The sequence below is a fragment of the Myotis brandtii genome, unplaced genomic scaffold (genome assembly GCF_000412655.1).
Source record: "Myotis brandtii unplaced genomic scaffold, ASM41265v1 scaffold378, whole genome shotgun sequence".
Taxonomy (NCBI): Eukaryota; Metazoa; Chordata; class Mammalia; order Chiroptera; family Vespertilionidae; genus Myotis; species Myotis brandtii.
In genome coordinates this window covers 938,250-951,399 of record NW_005364521.1, presented here as the reverse complement: position 1 = coordinate 951,399, position 13,150 = coordinate 938,250, and the positions used below count along the sequence as shown (strand labels likewise).

Below are 13,150 nucleotides of genomic sequence, written 5' to 3'. Positions count from 1 at the left end.
ACTTGTGCAAGTCAACCATTCTCTGTGGGCCTTATCCTTTCTACCCTCCTCGGGCCTTCTCCAACTATTTGCCCAAGCCTTCTCTGGGTGCCTCTGTCCCACAGCTGGGAAAAGCCAGTTTGGCTCTTCCTTCTAAGCCCAAGAGACTTCAGCTGCGAGGGAGAAGCAAGCCATTTCTCTGCTCCCCTAAGGCTTGCAAATGGCACATCCCAGCCACGCTGAGGGAAATGAACATGGCTCAGATGCAGACAAGCACTTGGAGATGATAAGCCATCCTCTGTTGAGAAGTGAGGAGCCCACAGGGAACCATGAGCAGCCAGGTACGAGAGCTGGAAGGGCCCTAGAGGGTACATATGAACAACTGTACCCATTTTATGGATGAGGAAACCGAGGCCCAGACAGTCTTCACTTCAAGGTCACATTGTAAGGTAGGAACAGAAATGAAACCACAGCCATTTCTACTATTTCTGTAACCTTGCCCTCTTGAAACATGGGAAGCTGTGGCATGGCTAACATTTACAAGGGCAAGAAAATAACCCCTCGGTAGGAGGAAGCTGTCTTACCAGTTTCTGGTTGACTCCGGGGGGAGCCCACTCATAGGTGATGGTGTCAAAGGTGGGATCTTTCCCAGTGGCAATGGGGTTGGTCATGATCATCCGGTTCCTCTTGTAAATCCGGATGCCGTCCCCGCCTTTCACGCGGGCCGTGAGGGTGGAATACTTGGAGTCCATCAGCAGGCGGCCAATTTTCCGGTCATCTTCCAGGTCGGAGCTCAGGCAGTGGTCCTCTTGGCTGCACTTGCAGGACTTGCATATTTTCCTGGGGGCGGGTAGAGATGGGGACAGGTGAGATCAACCTCCGGGAAAGAGAGGTGGTCTCCTGCTGGCAGCATCTACCCTTCTGAAAGCAAGTGCAAAGTTTAACTTGAGTAACTTGGAAAGGTTAGCAGCAGACACATGGTAACCTGAGGCCAATGGGCCCTTGGGATGGGACTGCATTTGGAGGACCTGGCAATGTCTGGAGACACATTTGATTGTCACAGTGGGGTGCTCTGGCATCTATAGGGTAGCGGCTAGAGATGCTGTTAAATATCCCACAATTCCCAGCCCCCCTTTTGCAGCAAAGAGTCATCCAGTTCAAAGGTCAGTAGCACTGAGGTTGAGAAACCCTGGTGTAACCTGAGGGGCAGGAGGCCCCTTCACAGCCTTCAAAGAACTTCCAGGTGGGGTGGGAGGGGAGAGAGAATCGGGTGGACGCTATCACGTAAGGTGGACTCAGTGGGGCCCTGTGAGAGGTGCATGTGCTGTGGGGGTTCGCTGGATGGACCACAGGATGTCAGTGTGTGGCGCGTGGACAAGGGCTCAGTGGAGGTGAGCTGGGAAAACTGGGCTACAGAAGGTGGAGCCCATTGTTTAGTGTGAGCTGCTTCCTGTCTTTAGTGAACTGACGTGCAGTGCGACGTCAAATAGGGGAGGAACGCAGCATCTGCGACGTTATTTGAGAAGCTTGCAGCCCAAGTTCCCATTCATAGGCTGCAGTTTGAGAAAAGTCACAATGGACAACCTCAAGGATAAGTCTGGCACTTCAAGAGAGACTAGGACCCTAAAGGCGATGCGGGGCAAACATGAGGTCTTTTCATTCTCATGAGAAGAGGTTGCGTGATTTGTGGAACTGGGGCATTTTATTCCTGATCAGTACCGTCCTCTCGCCTCTCCCTTTTACGAGGCACGGAGGAGACAGCTTCTCTAAGAAGACGGCCACAGCACCGTGGGTCTGACGTGGGCAGCGACAGCAGGAAGTGGAAGGAGGTGGGAGGAGGAGGAAATCCCGGTCTCCTCTGACCTCCCCAATGCCGTCTGTACGTAAAACTGGGAGGAGAAGCTGCTGTTGTTTTCCTGGTTAACGCAGACTTCCCGGTGCTAGTAGAGATGTGGGAATGCAAACTTTGAAATGAAAAATCCTAATGAATGAGATGTTCTTTGAGGTAGTTTCCACATTATTCCTCCTTTATGCATGCTTCTCATGTTGCTAGGTCCACGGCTGGGGCTTTATAGAAGTCCACCCTCTCTTTCCAGGAACCCAGATTGTAGAGGACACAGATACATGGGTCCTCAGTGGTGTTAAAACGGCCATTTCTGCAGCCCGTCATAGAAAACCTTTCATTGTGGAAAAGGCACAGGCTTGGGATCTCATCTCGGTCTGAACACTAGGTCCACAGGCCTGTTTCTTACTCATCAAATCAGAGGGCTGTTCTACATCAGGGCTGGCAAACCATGGCTTACAGGCCAAATCCTACTTTTGTATGGCCCATGAACTAAGAATAGTTTTTACATTTTTAAGTGGGTAAAAAATTTTGAATGAATTTCCATGTCCTCACATAAATTAATGCTTTCATGCTGCAAGGACCAAGGTGACTAGGTGTGATGGGCACCATTTGACCTGCAAAGCCTAAGATGATGACTGTCTGGCTCGTCACAGACAGCTTGCTGACCCCTGGTCTATTGAGGAGTCTCCAAACTTTGCTGCGTACCCAGAACCCCCAGGGAGCTGGGTGAACTTGGAGATGCCCTGCCCCGGCCCCGCTAGTCACAGGCGTGGATGGGCCCCGGGCTGGGCATTTGGGATCCTGTTCCCGAGGTGGATGCACACCAGTGGGACAGTCACCACTCGCTCCGGTCGACTTTCTCCAGGTTGTCCCTCAAAAAGCATAGGAAATAGCCCAGCTATTTTACTGCGGAATTATGTACAACGATCCTCTGCCCGTGAGAAGGGGCAGAATTAACACTGTATCGGAGGCGGCTGCTGCAGCTGGCCTGGGGCAGGGCCGCAGGAGAAGGGCGACAACAACACGAGAGCCAAACCTGAAGAATGCAACATTTTGTAACTTGAAGAGCCAGTGGTCTCTCTTCCATTTTTCATATTATGTTTCCAGTTTTCCTTAAATCAGGGTGTTTTTTTCTCTCTCTCTACCCACTGAAGGCAGTGTATATTGAAAAAATAAAGCTAATTAGGATAATAATAATAATATAAAGAAATCTTTGCATGCTGGGAGGGACCTTGCATTGGACGCTCTCTGAAACACCTGGAGTCCCTGGAGGGGCCCCACCTTGAGGGGAGTCCAGCGTCCTGTGAGGGTTGCCAGGTGGGCAAGGAGCGGGTGTGGCTATTGGGAGAGCGGGATGCTGAAGGGAAGGCTGCTGGGAATCTCCCCCTTGTTTTCATCATCTGTTTGTTCTGAAAGCCTGCTCTTGTACCCCCCTCTCTAAGCGATGCTCCTCTTCTGTGCTTCTGACACTAATTCTATCCTGATTCTAACATGTGAATCGTTTGTTTGATTATAAACGATTTGCCTGAAACGATGGGATTGTAAAGCCAGAGGGGACCCCAGAGCACATCAGCTCCAACGGCCCGTTTCTCAGCTGGGAAGTCTGAGGCTTAGAGAAGGGAGGAGCCCTGTTCAGGCAGAGTGGGCTCGTGAATGCTGTCCTGTGATTATTAGTTGGGGGCCTTTCCCACTAACCCAGGCTGGCTACTTGGATCTTCACTTCTATTTCAGACTAAGGAGAGTGTGGGAACTGGAGCATAAAAGTGGTTTGACATGGCTTCCCCCCTAAAGGTGGGACCTCACTGCTCCTGAATGGCTTGAATTTAGGTCCCTGTTAAAGTGGTTCTAACCAAAGAGTTCACAGGATGCAAGCTGCCCTTCTCAAGGATACACTCACTCGATGTTCAAATTGTTTATCGGATGGTGAGGAAATGTAGGGATGTAAACGATGCTGAGAGACGTCTGCTTCCAGCTGTGAGGAACCCGGGCCCAGAATTGCCCGCCACCCAGAAACACCTAGAAAACTGGACCAACTATAGGAAACAGTCATTTTCAGGCGTCAGACGACAGAAAGCACGGGGCTGTGAACCTGGTGAGAAAGGACATGCTACTGAACGGACTGTGTGTGTGCGTGTGGGGATCATTAGCCCGCTGCCCCCAGAACTCTGAAAGGAGCTGCCTGAAGGTCCTAAGCTGATGATTCTAAACATTGTTCTACGACACCGGGCACCCTGACACCCCCGGGCAGATTCAGGACCAATGGGGTGACGTGATAGGGAAGCTAACTCTCCTCCAGGCCAGAAAGAGCTCAAGTGGCCGAAATGGGGGTGGGGGGCTCCCCCTCCTGGGAGTGGTGTAGCTGTGGGAGGAATTTGTGCAGGGGACAGGAATTGGGATTGGATGACCTTTTAAAGTCTTTGCATCCAGAAGACCACGCAAGCTCCTGTGAGGTGAGGACTGTCAAGGAATGGAGTGAAGAAACAGCTCTGTGCTGTGAAAGCTCACGGCATGGGATGGGGTTCCCCACAGACCCGAGTGTGAATGCTGCCATTTAGTAGCCATCTCCCCATTACCCACCCTCAGTTTCCTGTTCTGCAGAACGGAGATACTACACCACTTAGGGTTACTTTAACATTTAAATACAAAAGATTGAGCTCAGTTCAGTATTTTTGGAATTGCCTTCTCACAGTGGAAATTAATATCTCTAAGATAAACACGTCCCAAATTTTGTCCGTCCCCCCCCGCTGAGTGCCCCCCAGGGCGTTGCTCTGGCAGGGGAGACAAAAGCGCTTTCTTTTTGTCGTGCCCTACGGCGCCTCACAGGGCTGCGGGGACAGTCACGCAGGCTGTGCCCTGCACAGCTCCTGGGGTGCCAGGCACGGAGATGCTGGTGTGAACAGTGGGACTGTGCAGTGTTGCACCCCCACCTCCAGTTTTCAGAGCCCTCAATGAATAAGAGAAAGAAAAGTCCATCCAGGCCGGTGTGGCTCAGTGGTTGAGCATCAACCTATGAACCAGGAGGTCACGGTTCAATTCCCGGTCAGGGCACATGCCTGGGTTGTGGGCTTGATCCCCAGTATGAGGTGTGCAGGAGGCAGCTGATCAATGTTTCTCTCTCATCATTGATGTTTCTATCTCTCTCTCCCTCTCCCTTTTTCTCTGAAATCAATAAAACTATATTAAAAAAAAAGAAAGAAAAGTCCAGCTGGCTCTTGGGGTCCTCCCCCATGGGTATGAATTCCAGGTCTTGGTTTTAGGTATGTGGGCACCCTGACTTCTGTCCCAGGGGCACTTAGATCAGAACTCACCAACAGGGACGATGGTGCAGCAGGACGAGAGCAGCCCCATGCACCAAACCCCAGGCCAGAGCTCTACCCAGAGTGGACCAGGCACCAGCTAACAACTGCCCACACCTTCCAGGGGCAGCGCTTGCTGGGCTGGGCCTCCGCCTTGACATGGTTAAGGGAGAACTAAACTCCTGCTTCGTCCTGGCTCCTGAGGGCTCTCTGGCATTTCTGAGTTAGGCCAAGAGGGAGTGCAATAGCCTGGGGCCACTCCTTCCCACGGTGCCTGCATCCCAAGCAGCCCCAGCAGAGAATCACCAGGGTTCCCTGAGAGGACAGCCCAGAAGCGCAGGGGACGGAGCCTCCTGACAAACTCCCTTACCTCCAGGAGTGCGGCTCGAAGCCTGAACACGTCCCCTTGCATCTCAAACAAGGCACACCTCGCGCTGACTGCTGCTGGCCCAGGGACATCTGGAAAAGGAGCAGAAAAGAGGGTGTTTTCCTTCCAAACATCTGGGACCCGGATGCCTGACCTCTGAAACACTGGGCATGCCAGCAGAGGGGTGGTGTGGGGTTCAGAGGGCTTGAGACGAACCAGCCATCGCTGACTGCTTACCAGGAGACCCGCTGGGAAAGGGCAGGCCGTGTGCGAGCGTGGGGCACTTCCCATAAACCTGCAGCGGCTCCCTCCCAGCCTGCAGTTGTCACTAGCTGCCAAGGCCGCTGCGAGGGACCATCTGCCACCTCCCTCCCCCTCCTCCACTTCCCCATCCACTTGTCACTGGAATGGAATCTTCCAGCAAATGTCCCCTCTCCCTCATTTACTTGTAATTTATTGAGAGGGTGTGATTAAACCAAAGTGCAAGCCAATGTTCATGCTGCCAAATGCTTATAGCCCAAAGCATAACTTAAACATTTTGCTAAAACATGGAAAATCAGGAGCATTCGCAGTCTGGTCCTGCTTTGGAAGGAGCACAACCCACGAGAGAAGTTGTTTTTTTCGTTACCAGCCAAAGGGAACAGAAGTTCAATGGCTGCTGCTGCTACTGCGTTGAGACCCAAATGGCTCTCAGATGAGGTCTTGGAATCAGCAGCATCACCGGAAGTTTGCCAGAAATGCAGACCCTCAGGCCCCACCCAGCCCTTTTAAATCGGAACCTTCAATTTAACAAAATTTAGGCCAGTATAGCTCAAGGGTTGAGCGTTGAGCCAGGAACCAATAGGCCAAGCATGTCAAACGTGCAGCCCACAACGAATACTCATTAACGATGACTGATTATTTCAGCCCTTTGTATTCAGTGTGTCTCCATCGAAATAAACCTATGTTTCTATGAAAATGGAAGCTTTTGTTTCTTGCGGCCCACATAAACTTAAACCTCGTTTATTTGGCCCGTGTTAGCCTTTGAGTTTGACATGCTTGCAATAGGCCACTGGTTTGATTCCTGGTCAGGGCATGTGCTTGGTTGTGGGCTTGATTCCCTGTGGGGGGTGTGCAGGAGGCAGCCCATTGATGATGTTTCTCTCTTATCTATGTTTCTATCTCTCTGTCCCTCTCCCTTCCTCTCTCTCTAAAAAATCAATAACATTATATTAAAAAAATTTAGGATACTTATATTACATTAGAACTGGAGAAGCAGTGGATTAGTATATGGACCTGCTGGCTAAGAAACTTACCTGACTGTACATTGGGAGTGGGGTGTGCGGAGTGTGATTTGGTACATTATGATTTTATCAAAAACAAGGCTCCATCAGCTAATCAGATAAAGGGAAAAGCTCATCATTCAACAAGCTATTGATCCACTTAACCATTTATTTTTTATTTTATTTATTTTTAAATTTTTTTATTGATTTCAGAGAGGGAGAGATAGAAACATCAATGATGAGAGAGAATCATTGATCGGCTGCCTCCTGCACACCTCTTATTGGGGATCGAGCCCACAACCCGGGCATGTGCCCTTGACCAGAATTGAACCCGGGACCCTTCAGTCACCAGGCCGATGCTCTATCCACTGAGCCAAACCAGCTAGGGCTCCACTTACCACTTATTTAGTATCTCCTGTGTGCCAGGCACAGGGATACATCATAAGACTCAGGTACGCCCCAGAAGACATAGTCTACAGGCAGATGGAGCAGGAAACACATGTTTATCACCTGCTCCTGGAAGGGGTAATTCTGAGGCAAGAAAGCTGCCAGTTGTGTAAGAGAAAAGCATGGATTCTGGTGCCCGAGAGACCTGAATTCCAAACCCAGCTTCGTGACTTAGCAGCCAGATTGACCTTGGACCAGCCGAGCCTGCCAAACAGGTACAGAGATAATGCATGTAAAGAGTCTGACAGTATTAGGCACTAAAATGGTAGCTGCTGTTGTTTTCACAAATACTTTAGGAGCAGAGAATAAGGTTTCAATAAACCCGTATGGGAAATCCCGGGAGGCTTCTTAGAGGCGGTGACTGTGGACGAGGGCAGCGCAAGGTGAGCTGGCAGGAAAGGAGAAAGGGATTCCTGGCAGAAGGAAGAGAACGTGCCAGGGCAGAAAGGTACACAAGGGCTCGACGGGCAGGGGGCCGCCGTCTGAGCATGCTCTTCACGACGGATCCACGCTCTTGGTTCTAATAAGCACTCACAGCTTGGGCGAGCTAGAGCCACGGTGCAGGTATGTGAAGGGAAGCCTGTTCATAGTGGTGTTAAGGTTCGTGTTAAAATGGAAAAACAAGATGAAGCGCACCGCCACCCGCTCGTCCTGAGCTGGGAGCTTTCATTCCCAGGCAGAACTTTGCTCCTAAAGCCATTGGCGTGGGAAACCTTGCAGGCCTCCGCCTCTTGTTCTCGACACCTTGGGTTCCACTGGCTGAGGTTCCGAGATCCTTTCACACTCCCTCGTAGTTCAAAGGTGACTCTGGGAGGCGTACACTTTATGAACGGGGCTTCATTATTGGATTGTTTTAAATGCACCCAGGGGCAGCGAGGCCTGGAACAGGAGAGCTGAGTGGAAGCACCTCCTAAGTGGCCAGCACCCTGCATGCTTGAGCTTTATGGTTCTTCTAATGAGCGACTGATTTCACCGCCAGCCTACGAGGGGATTAGCCCTAGTGCTTGGCCAGGGGAGTCGAGCTGCTGGCTCAGGGTTTGGATTAGAAACAGTGATGTGAGGCAACATAGCAAGCGGAGCACTGGTGGGGGCTGGGAGGGGGGGGGAGCTGGCTGGTGGTGCCAACTCTGACATTTATGAGCTGTGCAGCTAGAGGCGACTCATTTCCTCGCCCCGCCTAAATTGCTCCTCTGGAAAATGAGAAACCTGGCGGAATCGGGGTTGCCCACATCTTGCTGTGCAGAGTCCTTGTTCTGTGGGATGCGATAAAGTGGTCCAGGGCCGGGGGCAGGGAGGATCACATGCTCAAACGAAAACGGGAGGCCAGATGGGATGGAACTGGCTGCCGGAGCCTTTGAAGCCTGGCCTGATGGGAAGTGAGGGGAGAGGTGGGAGGTGGGGAGCAGGCGGCTGTGTGTTAGAGGTCCAGGCTTTGGGGTTGGACGGTCAGGGTTTTACTCCCCATTTTGGGCCTTTTTCAGCTGAATTTGGGCAGGTGACGGGTCTTGGGGACTCTCAGTTTCTTTGTTTGTGTCACGGGGATGATAAGAACCACCTGCTCCGTGCAGTTACTGTGAGGGAGAAACGGGTGCTGCATGGGAGGGGCGTAGCCTGCACTTATTCTGTACCGACTGTTTGTCGTTGTCATTATATCTTGTGTAAACAGTCTGAGAGACCCAGATGTTCTCAAAATAACTCCCCCCCCACCTAGCTTCAGAACGCTAGGGGACTTCAGGGGACCTACTTTCCTAACTGCACACCCACACATAGCCTTTCTTACTCTTTACTTGGTTTCACGTATATGTGTTGCCTCTGTAACTAAGTATAGGGAGCGGAGGGTTGGACCCTGTCTCCATCCTGCTGGTGGGACAGTTTCCATGGCGACAGAAGTCCGTGGGAGAGGGAAATAAATGGTGCTGTGAGGAAGAAATAGATTTGGGGCATCAGGCCACACTTCCAGCCAGTTTCCTGGCAGACGGTTTAACACATTAAATAGCCACCCGTGCACTGCGTGCTATCAGCCCGGAGCCAGCCAGCCCAGCTATCTCCAGCACAGAAAACGATCCTGCTTATGTGTGTGGGGGGGGGGGGGGGGGGTGCCGACCAGAAATAGTGTTCAAGTGAGATATCCCGGCTTATACACTGTGGGCTTGTCTGATGCGGACTGGGTCTCTGATGACAGATGGCACAGTGGCCCACAGTAGCTAAGCAGAGAAGAGAAGAGCTTAAAAGGACCTGTCACTTAAAAAAATGGGTTCTTGGAATGTAGCATCGATTCTGTCCTTTTTTTTTGAGGGGAGGAGAAAATGTTTTGACAATTTTCTTTGGCTCAGGATAGTAGGATCTGGTTCATCTGATGTTGTGGAAACTAATTGTGTGAGTGGCTGAAAAGGACTCGGACCAAGTCCCCTGGGGATGCAAGGGGCGGGGCGACAGGGACTCCTCCTGCCTTTGAGCATGGACCTCAGGTGAACCCCAAGGGAAATCTTAGATGGGAAAATGCCACCAAGAACAATGTAGGGCTGCAGATGAAGAGGACCCCGAAAGGGGGAATGCAATGCGGACTTTAGGGGTGAGCATGAGACCTGGACTTGGCAATGGGGGTTCTCCACCCAGCTCAGCTTCTCTCCCTGTAACTCAGTTTTCCCCTCTGATGAGTGGGGTTTCCTTGTCCTTTTTGTCTCAGCAATGCTGTTGTAAGCATCATGTAAGGTTGAAAGGTTGTTTATAAAGTGAAATAATTATTTACCATTGTTAAAAATTATCCAGCCCTAGCTGGTTTGGCTCAGTGGCTAGAGCATCGGCCTGCAGACCAAAGGGTCCCGGGTTCGATTCCAATCAAGGGCTCGTACCTCAGTTGCAAGCTCCTCCCCAGCCTGGGCCCTGGGCAGGGTTTGTGCAGGAGGCAACCAATCAATGTGTTTCTCTCACATCGATGTTTCTCTCTGTCTTTCCCTCTCTCTTCTACTCTCCCTAAAAAATCAATGGAAAAATATCCTCGGGTGAGGATTAAAAAACAAAACAAAACCCAAAACTTGGAAACAAGGCAGAAAGATGGGTGGCGCATCTTTTCAACATCATATGCTGGCAACATGGCATTGCCTCTGCCCCCACACCCTCGAGGATTATCTGGAGAAATGTACTTTGCTCTGCTCCAAGACTCGGTGTGACATGTTAACTTGGAGCTTTTTCTCCGGTGGCGATGTTCTTTTGAAGAAGATAACTCCATAGGTTATGGTTTATTGTCCTAGAGCAGTGGTCGGCAAACCACGGCTCGAGAGCCACATGCGGCTCTTTGGCCCCTTGAGTGTGGCTCTTCCACAAAATACCACATACAGTGCGATTGAAACTTCGTGGCCCATGCGCAGAAGTCGGTTTTCGGAAAGGAGATAGACGAAACAAGTATATAAGACGAGTGTGGATGGGAGAGTTGGAAGGGGTCGACCTCAGCGAACGTACCTCAATCAGATTGAGGACGTTTTTAGCAAAGGCCAGCTTAGGAGTACCCTAATTAAGTTAATAACAATGTACCTACCTATATAGTTTAAGTTTAAACAATTTGGCTCTCAAAAGAAATTTCAATCATTGTACTGTTGATATTTGGCTCTGTTGACTAATGAGTTTGCTGACCACTGTCCTAGAGGACATGAACTAGTCTTGTACCTAACCCATCAATCTTGTCCTAACATTAAATTGACTATGAATAACTAGCTCCTTAAAAGTTTTTAAAAAATAATATCTTTATTGTTGAAAGGATTACAGATGTCCCCTTCCCCCACCCCCCAAGTAACTCTCCTTCACCCGTTACTCACACCCCTCCTCCCCCTCAGACCTTCACCCCACCATTGTCTGTGCCCGTGGCGATGCATGTATGCATATAAGTTCTTTGGTTAATCTCTTCCCTCCGCCACCCTTCCCTCTGAGATTCTCAGTCTGTTCCGTGCTTCTCTTAAATGGTTTTTGAACTGATTGGAATCTCTTACTGATTCTTTCATTAGCGAATGAGTGGACTAAAATCTTTGCTAAGTTCTATTTCATATTTGCACAAGAGTCATGGTTGTACCTTTTAGAAAATTATACCTTAACACCATCCCATGCCCTCCTGACTCTGCATGGGCCTGCCTTCTGAGCTGGGGTGTTCTGAATTGGCACTGAATTCTATTCCAAGTCAACTACTCTGACATGTCTTTTGCAAGTAGGCGCCACAAGCTTACGTGTTATTAAAGGTTATTGGTCAACATGCTCCGCTACTTAAACACAAACCCTCCCCTAGGGGTTCCCAGGAGAGAGGGTGGAGATGGCTGGGGTGGAGTGAAGTTATGAGAAGGTCCAGAGAAGAGCTGAGATCATATCCAGAAAAATGATCCCAGAAACTACCCCACTTCCATCAACAACCCCAAAATAATAACAGCTTGACAGCCCACGGGGTGATTTCCCTTAAGCATTCTCTTCCTTAGCAGTTATGACAGCCCGGTGAGGTGTCCCCATTACTCCTAGTCAACTGGCAATGCAGGACAGTGTGTCTGGGCACAGAAGCAACTTGTGCCTTCAGAGCGGTCTGGACTGGAGCTCGTCTGGGGGGTGGCACCTGCTAATGTACACGGATCTGGACTGGCCTTCAAGCACACGCTTGATCTCTCCTAATGTTTACGACGGTACTAACATTTACTGAGTACGCCTTATGTGCGGGGGGAAATGCCAAGCATTTTCATGATATTTAACTAAAGTTACTTGATGAACCTACGAGAGAGAGACTTTTACTAACCTCATTTGCAGACGAGGAATCAGGCCGAGAGGTTAGGATCTAATAGCTCCTAAGTGCTAGAGGCAGGAAGTGGAACCAAGGAGCCTTACTGCAGAGCGAGGCTCTCGTCCGCTCTGCCCTGGCACTTCGCACCGAGCTCTCTACAGTTTACAAAGTATGTTCCTGTCAGCCCTAGGCTGTGGATATATTGCGTTTGGCTCATGAGAAAAGCAAGCTCAGAGGACTGATGGGATTTGCTGCTCAGAGCATGATTCACACTCATGTCTGTGGAATCCAGATCCTGTGACTTCCTACCACACCAGGAGTCTCCAGGCCCCGAGAGCCTCCTCCGAGTCTGGCCTGGGCTCTGGGCATCAGGCCTGTTGGATCCAAAGGGATGGGAGGGTGTGTTTGCAGGGTTGGGAGGGTGTGTTTGCAGGTGGGACGGTGTGTTTGCAGGGGTGGGAAGTCCTGGAAGGGCTCGGGTGGGGGCACTAGGAAAATGTCATGATCACCTTGGTCCTGGGATTTCTATCATCCAACCTTGTTCTGCTAAATAAACTAAAATGTAGACAGATGTTCAAGGCAACAGACAGGCCTCAAGGGCAGTTGTCGAGGCAGCATAATACTGCATTTGTGTGACTCGTGTCCTTACATTTTGTCTAGTATTATTGTCGATTACACTGTTGTCTCTGAGTCTTAATGCAATATCTGTTCCCCAGCCTTTTTCACCATGTGGAAAAAGAATAGGATATGTCATTGCATCTAATGTAGGAAACAGGATATTGATTTGTTTCATTTTAGTGGCATTTGGATGATTAGGATCTGGTTTACAATGAATGAGCAAGTCCCTTTCAAAAGGAGGTTCTCCATCTTCATTTCTGAATATGACAACCTTAGTTACACGGGGAGAATTATATCTACCTGGGTCACTGTTACGATCATATTTAATTGCCATTGTTACTTCTGTGGGAGCAATACCTTTTGCTGCTGCTTCAGATTGGGCTTACTTTTCTACCTCATGTAGCATCTTGTACAATCTTGTTAATTCATTTATTTCATGCATGAGGTTGTTGATGTTGATCATGAGTCTTTCTGAGCAGCCCTGGTTTTCTGACATTGCTAATCTTTTACTTGTAGCTTCGGCTGTATCCAAAATATAGAGTTGAGCAAACTTCCAAGAAACACCATCCAAAGGATGTAAAGTTC

At 49.9% G+C, this 13,150-nt stretch overlaps 1 protein-coding gene across 2 annotated transcripts in view; it reads right to left on the bottom strand.

Annotated features, from left to right (window-relative positions):
• Positions 1-13,150, bottom strand: part of LMCD1 (LIM and cysteine-rich domains 1) — a 62,129-nt gene that overhangs the window by 23,118 nt on the left and 25,861 nt on the right. The window contains exons 1-3 of one of the 2 annotated variants that reach the window (XM_005872363.2): positions 7,149-7,169; positions 5,492-5,580; positions 564-819 (exon numbers count right to left, since the gene is read on the bottom strand). In XM_005872363.2, coding sequence (XP_005872425.1) covers positions 564-819; positions 5,492-5,580 — 345 coding nt within the window. In that variant the 5' untranslated portion in view covers positions 7,149-7,169. Of the gene's footprint in view, positions 1-563; positions 820-5,491; positions 5,581-7,148; positions 7,170-13,150 lie in introns of those variants that run through there. The other variant, XM_014544689.1, reaches the window with a different exon arrangement.